This window comes from Podarcis tiliguerta (genome assembly GCF_965153285.1).
Source record: "Podarcis tiliguerta genome assembly, chromosome: 4".
Lineage (NCBI taxonomy): Eukaryota > Metazoa > Chordata > Lepidosauria > Squamata > Lacertidae > Podarcis > Podarcis tiliguerta.
The window spans coordinates 1,986,316-2,000,211 of record NC_139537.1 but is presented as its reverse complement, the minus strand read 5'-3'; the positions used below and the strand labels follow the sequence as shown (position 1 = coordinate 2,000,211).

Genomic DNA, 13,896 nt, shown 5'->3' with positions numbered 1-13,896 from the left:
ACATATTCAGCAATACCTCCAGGACCAAAATAAATAGTAGAGGGGAAAGTGGGCACCCTTGCCTGGTTCCTTTTGAAGGAGGACCTGGAGGAATTTTACCCTTATGCTTTTCATATAATCAGTTATCCATACAATCAGTTATCAGTTATCAATATATTCATATATAACCAGATATTTCTACAATGATTTTATAATCCATGTTTGAATCGTGAAAGCTTCTGCTTAGCTTAATAGCAAATTGCTTAGCTCTCAGAAATCTGAAATGAACTTTGTCCCAGTACCTCCTTGTTCTCTCCCTATCTCACTGAACAAGAAGCAATAAATTTGATGTGCTGGCACATTCCCCCCCCCTCCCCTTGTCCAGGCAGGAGAGTGAGGGAAACGAGTTAATTTAATACTGTCTTGAGCCTGGGATCTGTTATAACTGTTGTAACTGTTATAACTGAGAGGTGGAAATTTCCACTGAAAAGACAAAGGCTGAGAAACAAGAGACCTTGGAAAGTCTTTTGATAAGAATGGAAAAACAAGGAGCTCTAGGGAACATATTGGACAAAATAAATGCTCGGTTGGAGCAATTATATGAAAAGATGGACTTGACGATAAAGAAATTGGACACCTGCGGACAAAGTGTTTCTGACTTGGAACAAAGTGTATATGACTTGGATCAAAAAGCGAGGAATTTGACAGGAACTGTTTGGGATGTGAAGGAACCAACTTTGAAATGGCAAGTTTGGGAGAAGAAGATGGAACAAACTGTTTCTGCTCCTCAAGAAGAAATTCAAGTAGAGGCCCTGGCCCCACTGAATCAAATTGATGGACATAATTTGAATGCTGAGGTGATGGAGTTTGAGAGCCAGAATTGGAGAGACAGTGCCCCGCTTGGACTGAATAAGGCAAGATGGGTAGATTTTCTGTTGGAGGGAGGCACTGTGCGAAAGATTGGAAAAGTGGAGCTCTTTAACCTCAAAGGCCCTGTGGAGTATGCCTTGGAACATCTCTTGGGTTACAACTTCGAATATGGACCATGGGTAAACATGCTGAGATGGGATAAAGGAGCTGTTCAGAAGAAAGCCTTTTGGGACTTAATCTTTGGCATTGAAAGAAACTGGCAGACAGGTCAGGGAGAAGAGTTAAGAGCCTCGGACACAAGAGCACCAGGTTGATGAATTATATTGAATTGACAGAAAAGACTGACAAAATCCGACACCAGGAAGAAGAGACGGTGGAAGAAGATTGGAAATTTTCAAAACAATATTTAGTATAATATTATATAATTAAGGAATATTGGGAGATGGTGGAATGAATTTATATGACTTTATTTGAAATATGATAAGGATTTAGGATTTAAGATTTTAAGATTTAAGGGTTCAAGATTTAAGGGTCTTTCCCCCCCCCTCTTTATTAGATGGAAGTATAGATAATCTTTAAGATGTTGATGGGAAGATAAGGTTAAAATGAAGCAGTGAAAGATGGAAAGAATTTGCTGACTTAATTATTAACTGGAATACAAAAAAGGGAGGTGGGAGGAAGTCGAGGAAATAAGTCACTGAAGGATAGAATTGTGAAAAAATGGAAGGGTTTTTAAATGTTTTTGTTCTTTTTCTAGTGGGGTGGAGGTGTTGTTTTATGTATTTTTAATTTTTTTTCTATTTTTCTTCTTCTCTTTTTTATTGTACCTTTTCTCTTCTTTCTTTCTTCTGTTACTATTAATCTTTCAATAAATATTTTTTTTAAAAAAATGATTAATGTCTTTTTGTATCTGTTGGCTTTTAGGCTTTGATTTTAAATTCTTTTCTTTCTCTTTTATTTGAGAAAGAATTTTTTCCTTTTTTCATTTTGTATCTTTTTCTTTATAGCATTCTGTTGTATGAGGAAACCTCTCATAACAGCTTTACTAGCATCCCAAATGACTCTTGCTTCTACCTCTGTATTTATATCTAATTCAAAGTAATCTTTTAGAGTCTTTTGGGCCTTTCCCACCACCAAGTCGTTCCTCAACAACCCATCATTCACCCTCCATCTGAAGGAACCCTGCAGATACAATTTCATTACAAATAACACTGCATTATGATCAGAGCATGTCCTAGGACATATTTGAATTTTTGATACCCTTGGAGTTAAATCTCTGGTAATCCATAAATAATTAGTTCTTGAAAATGTTTGGGAGGAATTTGAAAAAAAAAAATGTGTAATCTTTCTCAGTCGGATTTTGTAGTCTCCATATATCTGACAGATCATATTTATCCACCATCTCAAAAAACAGTTTTGGAAGTCTGCCTCCATTTTGTACTTTTTGTTCTTGTGATTTGTCCATTAATGTGGAGACTACTCCATTCAAATCTCCCATCAATATTATTTTGTAATCCAAAGATTCATTGAGCTTCAAGTCCAAGTTCCTAAAAAAGTCCACTTTTCCATCATTTGGTGTATAAATTCCCAATAAAAGATATTTGTCGCCTTGTGCTGTAATTGGAGGAATTGGCCGCTCACGATCGCAGGACTCAGAGCTTTGCGCTTTGAAGCAAGCGAATTGTTTCCCTAGTGCCACCGTCTCCAACCCCTCTCTCTCTCAGCCCTCTTTTTTAGAGCTTACGGGGAGCAGGGGAGTCGTTCCCGGCACCTGCAGGAACTCCAGGTCCTCAGAACGCTCAATCTGAGGGTTTTTCGGGGCGTCGCTGCACTCTAGCGACTCTCCAGTCTTCAAAGCACTGGTGCCCTTTCCGCGAAAGAACTCCTGTCCGCCATAATTGGGCGAGCCAACCGGAAGTCTATAATGAAGGGTTTTTCTGACCTTTGAATGAATTCTTTGATGGGAATTGAGATTGGAGCTCTTCCTGCAGCTCTTTCCACATTCTATGCACTGATAGGGTTTCTCCCCTGTATGAAATCTTTGATGGGAAGTTAGAGAGGAGCTATGAGTGAAGCTCTTTCTACATTCCGCGCACTGATAGGGTTTCTCCCCTGTATGAATTATTTGATGGGAAGTGAGATTGTGGCTATGACTGAAGCTCTTTCCACATTCCACACACTGATAGGGTTTCTCCCCAGTATGAATTCTTTGATGGGAAGTAAGAACGGTTCTCCTACTGAAGCTCTTTCCACATTCCACACACTGATAGGGTTTCTCGCCTGTATGAATTCTTTGATGGGAAGTGAGATTGTGGCTGTGACTGAAGCTCTTTCCACATTCCACACAGTGATAGGGTTTCTCCCCTGCATGAATTCTTTGATGGGAAGTGAGATTGTGGCTGTGACTGAAGCTCTTTCCACATTCCACACACTGATAGGGTTTCTCCCCTGTATGAATTCTTTGATGGGAAGTGAGATTGTGGCTTGTACTGAAGCTCTTTCCACATTCCACACACTGATAGGATTTGTCCCCTGTATGAATTCTTTGATGGGAAGTTAGATTGCAGCTCTTACTGAAGCTCTTTCCACATTTCATACACTGATAGGGTTTCTCCCCTGTATGAATTCTTTGATGGGAAGTTAGATTGCAGCTCTTACTGAAGCTCTTTCCACATTCCCCACACTGATAGGATTTCTCCCCTGTATGAATTCTTTGATGACAAGTGAGATCGGAGCTCTGAGTGAAGCTTTTTCCACATTCCCCACACTGATAGGGTTTCTCCCTTGTATGAATTCTCTGATGCTTAGTGAGATCTGAGCTCCTCCTGAAGCTCTTTCCACATTCCACACACTGATGGGGTTTCTCCCCTGTATGAATTCTTTGATGGGAAGTGAGGTCAGATCTCTTCCTGAAGCTCTTTCCACATTCCATGCACTGATAGAGTTTCTTTCCAAGGATATTTTGTTGATGGGAAGTGGAATGGGAGCTCTGACTGCAGCTCTCTCCACACTCCAAATTTTTATGTGGCTTCTCCTTTCTGGTGATTTTGTTGTGGTCGCCTTTGTTCTCGATTTCCAATTCATCGCAATCTGCAACGGAGACAAAAAGGGATTAGAGCCTCAGGAACGAATACAGAAGAACGGAAGGGAGTTCAGTGTGTGTTTATTACCTTTGTTGTTTGTCATTAACCAACATATTTATTATTAGATTCTGATGAGTTGTTGAACGTTGCTTTGTTTGATGTACAGTAGTGGCCAGAATTGTGGAAGCCTTTTTGGAAATAGTGTATTCCAGAGGTTTAATGGCTTATAACACCACTTGTTTTGGAGTAATATCATAAAATCATATATCAGTGGAAAAATAATTTGAGCAAGAACATAATGCAACAAAGTTCAATTAGCTGTTTTCTATCAAAAATTGTAGCCAAATAACCAGAAATAGGAAGCAGAAGCACCACTTGCTTAGGTTGACTTTTGTTAGTGTCTTATGTGATTGCTATCAAGTTGGCTGGTTTTTTCGTGTTCTTTCATTTAGTGAGTTTGCAGAACATAATACAATTTTTAAAATGGCACAAAGAGTTGACTGGTTACCCAGAAAGAGATGTAAACTAATACTTTTAAGTGAACAAGGCTACAGTTATGAAGAAATTAGAAGAAAGATTTGGGAAAACTTAACCAAAGCTGGCCTTTCTATATTTTTGAAGAGGTATAAGAAACTCATTCACTGGAAGGTAGCTAGGGGGCGCATTGGAAGATGGCTGACAATACCATCTCTCCGGCTCACACAAGGTAATTAAGAGGCTGTTATGAGAGTATGCTGCCACCCTCGTTACCCCAAGGGAATGGGGAACGCTGCCTTGCCTGCTGTGGCCATAATTCACCCCCAGATTCGAAAGGGGCTGAGGGCACTAGGCACAAAAGCCCTCGTGTGGGTCGGCTCTCCTGGATGCTGTCTCTGATCTGCGCAGCTAGTTGCAGGAGCCCAAAATAAACAATCAGAACAGAAGCAAACGCACATACTTCAAGCGATGATCAGGAATAAGGATTGCTAACTAAAGGGATCTCTGGGAAGAGGAGCGACGGGCTGGACTTAATAATAAATCAAGAAGAAGATTCATCAAAGGATCGGTATGTCGGAGCAAGACTGAAAAGGAGGGGGGAGAAAAACTTTTCTTTTTTTGTCTTATGTGAGTACCCAATAATCCCCCCCCCCCCCAAAAAAAATCGTTGCAATTACTGATCACAAGCAGGAGAAATAATAACTGTGTGGAAATTAGTTACTATGCAAGGACGTGGCTTATGGGAGCATCGGGAAACGAAAGTAAGTCCTTTGTGACGCAGTTATAAAAAGAGATTTATCATGGCAGGCTCGCCCGCAGGAATCCAGGGGGAGGAGGATTACTTATTTCCTCGACCTCCTCCCAACTCCCTTTTTGTATTCCAATTATTAATTAGATCAGCAAATTCTTTCCATCCTTCACTGTTTACTCACTTATTTATCTTTATCCTTTTAAACCTTATCCTCCCATCAACCATCTAAAAAATTATCTATACTCCAATGTAATAAAGAGAGAAAAGAAAAAACCCTTAAGTCTTATATCCTAATGTCACAAATCCTTATCATATTTCCACTAAAGTCCGCTTTAGGGACGCGGGTGGCGCTGTGGGTTAAAGCCTCAGCGCCTAGGGCTTGCTGATCGTAAGGTCGGCGGTTCGAATCCCCGCGGCGGGGTGCGCTCCCGTTGCTCAGTCCCAGCGCCTGCCAACCTAGCAGTTCGAAAGCACCCTCGGGTGCAAGTAGATAAATAGGGACCGCTTACTAGCGGGAAGGTAAACGGCGTTCCATGTGCGGCTCTGGCTCGCCAGAGCAGCGATGTCACGCTGGCCACGTGACCCGGAAGTGTCTTCGGACAGCGCTGGCCCTCGGCCTCTTTGAGTGAGATGGGCGCACAACCCTAGAGTCTGTCAAGACTGGCCCGTACGGGCAGGGGTACCTTTACCTTTACCTTTTTAACTGGGCAGCGGAACAATGGGATAGTGTTATTTGGAACGATGAGACCCAAATCTCCTTGCTTGGTAGTGATGGCCTGAAATACGGGAGTAGAAGAATCAAAGAAGATTTACATCCTACATGCATTACACCGACTGTGAAACACCCAGCTAGTGTTATGAAATTGTGTCATTAATGGGTGTCACGGCTATAATTTGGCCGCTGTTTCTTTAATGCTAAAAGAACTAAGTCAGCATGAGTCAGCGGCCTACAATGACTCATTCAACCTTTCACCTAATTGTACCTGTATATATAGGGTGGTCAATGTTAGTGTTGGGTGTGGGTTGGTTGGTGAAATCTGGTAGTGTTAATGTGTGTACAGTTGGTCGGTTGTTTTGCAGATAAAGACTTTTAAGAATAAAAGCAGAAAATACTCTGCAAGGGCACTCTTCTTGTGGACTCCTTTATGCCGACAAGGGTCTGAGGACCAGGCTGAGGAGACAAAGGAAGTCATACACTGACAATGGAAATGTAAATTTCCCAAAATACATAAATGAAATACTTGAGCCCAAACTGAAGCGTTCTGCATGTGATCTTTCCCCATATACTGAAGCATTTATATATGTTTGTATAAATATTTGTTTATTTAATTCTTTTATATTTCAACAGAATTCAGCTCCATGTCATGTTGCTGCTGTGTGCAAAAGGTCGTTTGAAGATAATAATATTCCACTGCTGGAATGGCCTGGGAATAGCCCAGACCTTAACCCAAGTGAAAGTCTATGGAGCCGCCTAAAGAAACTTCTTAGTCAGAAGCAACCCAGCAATAAAGCCTAATTAATAGAGGCAATAATTCAGTCTTGGTGTCACATTATTACAGCTGCAGAACTATAAAACTTGGTTCGCTCCATGCTAAGGCCATAATTAAAGCTAAAGGTTACCAATGGTTACCAAAGGTTTCACGTTTTTTCTTTATGACTGCTGTTCTAATAAATACTCCTTCATAAAATTTCTTGCATTACATTCTTCATTAAATTATCTTTCCACTGCTATATTATTTTATGGTATTATTCCCCAAAAAGTGGTGTTATGAGCCATCAAACCTCAGAAATACACTTTTCACAAAAGGTATCCACAATTTTGGCCACTAGTATAAGTTGATCATTTTAAAGTTAATGTACTTTTTATATGCGATCAGATTGTTATTATTTATGTATCATGTTTATATGTGTGTTGGAAGCATCCCAGAGTGGCTGGAGCAACCCAGCCAAATGGGCAGGGTATAAATAAAAATTATTATTTTTACTATTATTATCATCACTGCTACTACTACCTGAGATTCAATCAGCCTGGCTCTGCTCTGGGACGGATTTTGTTTGGCTCAGTCATGGCATCCCCTCCATCTCCTATGTCAGTCGTCTCTTTGGTCAACCCAAGACTGATAACAGCAAAAATAGAAACAGAAAACCTGATAGAAGCTGCTTATCTTTCCTAACAACTCTGAAGCTGACATTTGAGATGCCTGGGCAGTTCAGACCAGGCTAATAGTGGTATAAAAAGGCAGAACTAGAGGAAAATGGTTCACAGAAAAAACTGCAATTCGCTGTTTCTTGTGGGGGTGTTTGGTTCCCAGGTGTTGTAGGGGGCGCTGTGAAAATATATGAGGTTGGTCACATAGAGGTATTTTTCGAATTTCCAGTCAGATATGACAATCCCACAGGGAGCCTTACCAAGAGAGGCCACGATCCCCCAATTCTCCTCCATTATGTCCTTATGCAGAGCTCTCTGGTCAGGATCCAGCAACGCCCACTCCTCGTCCGTGAAACGAACAGCGACATCTTCAAAGCACACTGGACCCTAAAAGAAAAAGGGAAATGTCCTCCTCTGAGACAGCAGAAATATGATCTGCTCCACAATGCTCTGTTGTTTCCTTCCTGTAAATTGCAGTGTTGTTTCAATAGGAATGCTTTGCTGTACATGTTAATTATGGATGCTTAATTTAAAACTTTAATTGAATTATTTTTTTCTGATTTTAATTACAGGTATTCGTCTTTGTGCAAATAGTTGGTACTCCACCTTGTGGTTTTCAAATCATTCTGCCTACGCAAGGATTCCAGTTTCCCCGATGGAAGGATCCACTTTCTCCTCTCCTCGTGAGTTGTTCTGGGGAGGTTCCCTCCCAATGCCCTAGAGCCAAATTCAAGGGGTTCCTGGGGGCATGGAGAGGGGGAGGAATGGGGGGCAGGCCCCATTTTGCAGCAGATAGGGCTGGCTAGGTGAATCCTGGAAATTGTTCTCATCTGTCCGCTGCTTAGAAGCCTATTTTAGCATTCAATTATCAATTTAGAAATAAAATAAGCCTAGTTTGGATGTCCATCTGTCTTGGATGATCTTTCAATGCAGGTGGTTGGACTTGATGACCCTTGGGGTCCCTTTCAACTCTAGGATTCCATGAAAACTGCAACTACAGATGAATTCTACTGGCGAAATTCAGAAGGCTGGTGTCAGAGTTATATGGGTAGGAAATCCCACAGTACACAGCTGGAGTTCACACTTTCTTAGCAAGAACACGATATTCACAGACCTGGCTGAGTTTCGGGCCTCATGAGAACAGCAGCTCATTCCCTGAGCCTCTTCCTGCACAAAAGCAGTTCCTGAGAGTGAAGGCCCCTGGCTCCCCACAGCTTTCCAAGTCCCCTCCTCTCTCGGGCTTCTTGCAAGCAATTGAACAGTGCGCCAGTGTGCAGCCTGCCTTTGCTCCTCCATTGTAAGCCATCTGCTGGCTCTGAGAGACAAGCAGGGTGGCAGAAGGAGAGGGAGCCCCCAGTGGCTCCTCCTTCTCCTGACTCACCTCTGCCTCTCGACCTTCCTCTCCCACTCACCTCCTTCCTCTTCTTGCTCTGATTCTGCACTGCATTCTGCCACAAAGTCTCCCAGCTCACTAAGCCCTGTTACTCCTTCAGTTTCTGACACCTCCTCTTCCCAGGCTTCTCCCTCTTCTCCCTCTGACCGCCCATCCTTCCTCCACCTCCACTCCTTCGGCTCTGAGCCATCTTCCCTTCCTGGTTCCCCGGCTGCTTCCTCCCACCATTCCTCTGTGCCCAACCAGTCCATGACATTGCTCCATCCCTTGGCCTCTGTCCCCACAAAGATAGCTTCCCCTGACCTGATCTGGTTCCACAGCCGCTGCTTCCCTTCTGCCCCCATGAAAAGGTGGATAGGAAGGTCTTGCCGGCATCATTCTGTCTCCTGAAAGAGAAAAAACGTAAGCAAGACGCCAGGAGTGCCTGCTTCTCTCACAGGGGAATCAGGGCATCTCTAACTACAGATGGGCCTTTGAGAAAGCCTTACTTGCTGAGTGTATTTTGATGTTTGTGCCCATTTCATATGTTAGTTGTGCAGAAATTCATCTCCCCTCCTCTGGACCCTTCCTCCCAACTGTCTCCCCCCAAAACAAGATGAAAAGAACCCCTAGATGAGTTGGAAAACCAACAGAATGAGACCAAATGGAGTAAAACCACCTTCCTCCTTACCCAGTGGCCTCTCTCTGGTGTCCAACGGAGGCCTCTCTGCCTCACAGGAATCCAGGTCCATTTCTGCAAAGAGATCCTTTCCCTGAGAAAGAAACAAGGATTCAAAACTGAGAATGGTGAGAAATGTTAGAAGGAGAATGACAAAGACTTAAAGAGTGTTAGAACTCATTCCATGGATGCTTTCCCAGAAAAAGGATGGGCCAACAATAGAGCAATATGAGATGTTCTCCATCCTGTTTGGAGCCCCTTGGTAGTATCCAGAGGAAAGTCTCTCTCACCTGCTTTCTCTCCTCTTCCTGACTCAGGAGGAAACCTTCGGCCAGGGCCACCGCCTGGGAACTGGTCTCTGCTCCACAGTCCCTCACCCAGCTCTCCATCTCCGGTGGAAGGACAGCCAGGAACTGCTCCAAGATCACCAGGTCCAGCATCTCAGCTTTCGTGTGCCTTTCTGGCTTCAGCCACTGACGATCAAGGTGGTAGAGTCGGCTGCAAACCTCTCGGGGTCCTTTGGCCTCCTGGAAGCAGAACTGCCTCAACTGCTGGCTCTGCACCTCTGAGCAGAGGGTATCCTCCTCACCCAGGATCTTCTGCACAGAGTTTTCCCAGAATCCCCCACTGCTCCCAGTTTTGATGGCATGGCCTCTTTCTTTTCCAGAGCCAGCTGAGTCTCGCTCACCCATCTGTGCTCTCAGGAAGCCTCTGAGAGATCGGAAGGAACCCTTTGGTCTTCTGCCAAGTTCTGTCTGTGTGAATGAGAAGCTCTAGCAAATCCTACAAAGCAAATACATTGTTCTGTTACAAAAGTTGTCTCATATCAGGAGAAGAAAAAGGTTCCCTGAGCAAGCATGGATGAGTCTTGCTGGGAACTAGGGCTGGACTGCACTGCATCCCAGACCATGAGATATCTTTTTTGGGGGAAAGTGGAGTAAGAGGAGAAGAAATATGTCTCTAGCCTTCTAGCAATGCAAAATGTGGAGGCAACAGAATTTGTAGGTCGGTAGAAGAAAAAGGTTCCCTTAGCAGGCAAGAGGGAAGAATAAGAGGGAGGAGGAGGAGGAGGAGGAGGAGGAGGAAGCAGCCTCTAGCCCTCCTAGAAGAAAGATTGCAATGCAAAATGTGGAGGCAACCGAAGGGATTTCTGGGGGATGAATCAGCCTGGTTTCTTCTGCCTTCCAGTCCATGCATGAAGTCAGAACTGACTGACAAGGGAGTCATTTGTATCTTGTGAAAAATGGGTGCGTGGCTCTAGTGGGGGTCCTCATCTGGGGGTCTCAGGAGTTGCTCCCCTCACCCCCACTCCCCTGCTTCCGTCTCCTTTTCTTGCACTTGGACTCTCTGCCACTCTCAATACAGACTCCTGGGGTGGGATCCCTTTTTCTTTGCTCTGAGGGCCAGGTACGTATCTGGCCAACCCCTGAGGGCCAAGTGGGTGGGGCCAAAGACATCTCTCTTGAAATTTAGGCTGGCGATTTATTACGATTATTCTATTAGATAGCTTAACACACACACAGCCATTGATGCCAAGGTCCCTGGAGGCTCAGGGAGTAGCAGTGCCCATTTCCGGTTGCTTTGCCAGCAACAACCCCTTTGGGACGGAGAGGATGTGGTCCTGGGATGCCCTGCTCTGGGTGCGAGGGGATTGCTGCACTGGCCTCCGTGGGGAGCTGCCCTGGGAGACACTGGGAAACTGGTCCCCAATGCAGCAGCCAGACTCTGGGCTGGGATACCTCTCTTTATTCCTGGCCTTCCTCTCCCATCTTTTTTTTTTGGGGGGGGGGCTAGTCCACCTCCTTGTCCAGCTTTGGAAAACCATTTGCACAAGTTCCCTCTTTTGTGCAGTGACCCTGAGAGACACTGAGTTAAGGTCCCAGGGACTCCTTTGTTTGAAGAAGGAGATGTCGTGGGAGCCATTTTTTTCTGAAAGGGGGGGGCGGAGGGTCAAATGAGTTTGGGATCCTCTGCTCTGCAGGAAGGAGAGCGTGGCAGACCTGGCCCCTCCCTGGCAGGACCCTCTCCTCCCTGACTTGGGGTCCCCCCCTGAAGGAGCAGATCAGCCCCCCCCCCAGGCCCCCTCCCCTGCTGCAGCCCTGGGACCCCCACCAGATCCCAGAGAGAGAGGAGACTCACCAGATCCCAGGAGGGGGCAGCGAAGCAGGAAAGGACGGGGGAGGGAGGGGCCTTGGCTCTGGAGGACCTGCCCCCCCTTGCTTCCTGGCCTCTCTAGGAAGGCAGCTCACTTCCCTTTAACCCTTGCCTAGCCGAGTCCCCCCAGCTCAGCCCTCTCTCGCTTGGCAGAACCTCAGATTTCTATCATTTTTTATGGATTTCGGGGGGCAGCTCCCCCCCCCCCCCGACTACGCCAATGCCCAGATGCCCTTTTGGGGTGAGGCTCTTGGTTGGACTCTCAGCATCTCCATCAAGAGATCTCAGAGACCTTTCAAACCTAGAAGACATGAGACACGATGATGCATCACCTCCAATCCTGCTGCTGCTGCTGCTGCCCTGAGTGCTGGAAGGAAGACCTGCTCCCTGCAAGGCCTTTTCCCACCTGGCCTGGGGGGCGAGGACCAGACTCCTGGGAGGCCGGAGGGACATTGCCCTGCTTTGAGTCCTGGGGAGCCCAAACTCACTGGAAGAAACTCTGCGGCTGGGGCAAATCTTTTAAAATGGTTTTTAATCTGTGGCGCCTCCAATGCTGGGTGTTGGTTTTTTCCCTGTGTTGGGGGTGGGACAAACGTTTAGTTCGGGCTGGGGATTAGTTTAATTTCAGTATAAATGTAAGTTGTTGTGTGTTGTTCTTGTTTTTTAAATTAGTTTCTACTGACTTACTGTATAGTTATTGTATAGTTTGTATTTGGTTCTTAAGAAGAAGGGGACAGGACTGCTGGGGAGTGGCCCCCACCCAACAGAATGGCTGGGGCAAGTTCTACAGGCGACAACCGATCTCAGTGATCACAAAAGGAGGAGGAGCTGTGCTAATGTCATTACCGAGGAGGCAGGTTTAGTGGTTGTTTGAGGACTATCCCTGCCTCCGGGTCTGGTGAATACTGGAAGGATACTGGAATCAGCAAGGGAGACCCACATCTTAAAGTGCTGCTGTGCAGTGCCAGGTCAATGACTCACAAGACAGCTGTCATCCATGACTTGATCATGGATGGAGGACTTGACCTGGCATGTGTGACAGAGACTTGATTGGATGAAGCAGATGGGCCTGTTCTTGCCACTGTTTGTCCACCAGGTTTCTCTTATGCACAGCAAACCAGGTCATGTGGGCAGGGAGGGAGGGTTGCAGTGATTTTTAGGAAGTCATTAGCTTGTACCAGGTGTCCTATTTTGTTGTTGTTGTTTAGTCGTTCAGTCGTGTCCGACTCTTTGTGACCCCATGGACCAGAGCACGCCAGGCACTCCTGTCTTCCACTGCCACCCGCAGTTTGGTCAGATTCATGTTTGTAGCTTCAAGAACACTGTCTAACCATCTCGTCCTCTGTCGTCCCCTTCTCCTTGTGCCCTCCATCTTTCCCAACATCAGGGTCTTTTCCAGTGAGTCTTCTCTTCTCATGAGGTGGCCAAAGTATTGGAGCCTCAGCTTCACGATCTGTCCTTCCAGAGAGCACTCAGGGCTGATTTCCTTAAGAATGGATGCGTTTGCTCTTCTTGCAGTCCATGGGACTCTCAAGAGTCTCCTCCAGCACCATAATTCAAAAGCGTCAATTCTTCGGCGATCAGCCTTCTTTATGGTCCAGCTCTCACTTCCATACATCACTACTGGGAAAACCATAGCTTTTACTATACGGACCTTTGTTGGCAAGGTGATGTCTCTACTTTTTAAAATGCTGTCTAGGTTTGTCATTGCTTTCCTCCCATGAAGCAGGCGTCTCTTAATTTCGTGGCTGCTGTCACCATCTGCAGTGATCATGGAGCCCAAGAAAGTAAAATCTCTCACTGCCTCCATTTCCTCCCCTTCTGTTTGCCAGGAGGTGATGGGACCAGTGGCCAGTGGTGACCAGTGGCCAGTGGTGACCAGTGGTGTCCTATTAGGAAGACCCAGTTTTCTGAGTAAATGTTCTGGAAGTTGGGCAATAGGGGCAGTACAGGATTTCTTTTGGGGTTCCAACCTCCCCGCTACACCAAGGATTCCCTGCTGCTTCAGGTTTTGGTGGATGTTCTCCTAGAGACACCTAGATTAGTTGTCGTAGGAGATTTTTAGAAAAATTGGCTTCCAGGTGGAAAAATCAAAATTGGAAACAGAATTGCTAGAACCCAAAACTAAGATATTGTCAAGAATGTATAATCTGCTGCTGAAATGGAATACACAGGATGAGGAAGTGAAATCAGTAATGATTAAATGGGCACAAGATGTGGGTCACAACATAATGCTAGCCGACTGGGAACGGTTATGGACCACTGGGCTAAAGTTTACGGCATGTAATGCCCTAAGAGAAAATATTATGAAAATGATATACAGATGGTACATAACACCAGTCAAACTAGCAAAAATTTACCATATGCCCGATAACAAATGTT

The 13,896-nt window shown here is 45.2% G+C and overlaps 2 protein-coding genes across 6 annotated transcripts in view; one reads left to right on the top strand and one right to left on the bottom strand.

The window, feature by feature from the left end:
- LOC310675486 (uncharacterized protein) overlaps positions 1-13,896 on the top strand; it is a 448,115-nt gene that overhangs the window by 236,111 nt on the left and 198,108 nt on the right. The gene's annotated exons all lie outside the window — the stretch shown is intronic.
- LOC310675576 (uncharacterized protein) overlaps positions 2,475-13,896 on the bottom strand; it is a 28,861-nt gene continuing 17,439 nt past the window's right edge. For 2 of the 5 annotated variants that reach the window (XM_083436458.1, XM_083436457.1), the window contains exon 6: positions 2,475-3,939. In XM_083436458.1, coding sequence (XP_083292584.1) covers positions 2,570-3,939 — 1,370 coding nt within the window. In that variant the 3' untranslated portion in view covers positions 2,475-2,569. Of the gene's footprint in view, positions 3,940-7,569; positions 7,697-9,005; positions 9,089-9,372; positions 9,455-9,650; positions 10,144-11,472; positions 11,548-13,896 lie in introns of those variants that run through there. The other 3 variants (XM_083436460.1, XM_083436461.1, XM_083436459.1) reach the window with 3 other exon arrangements.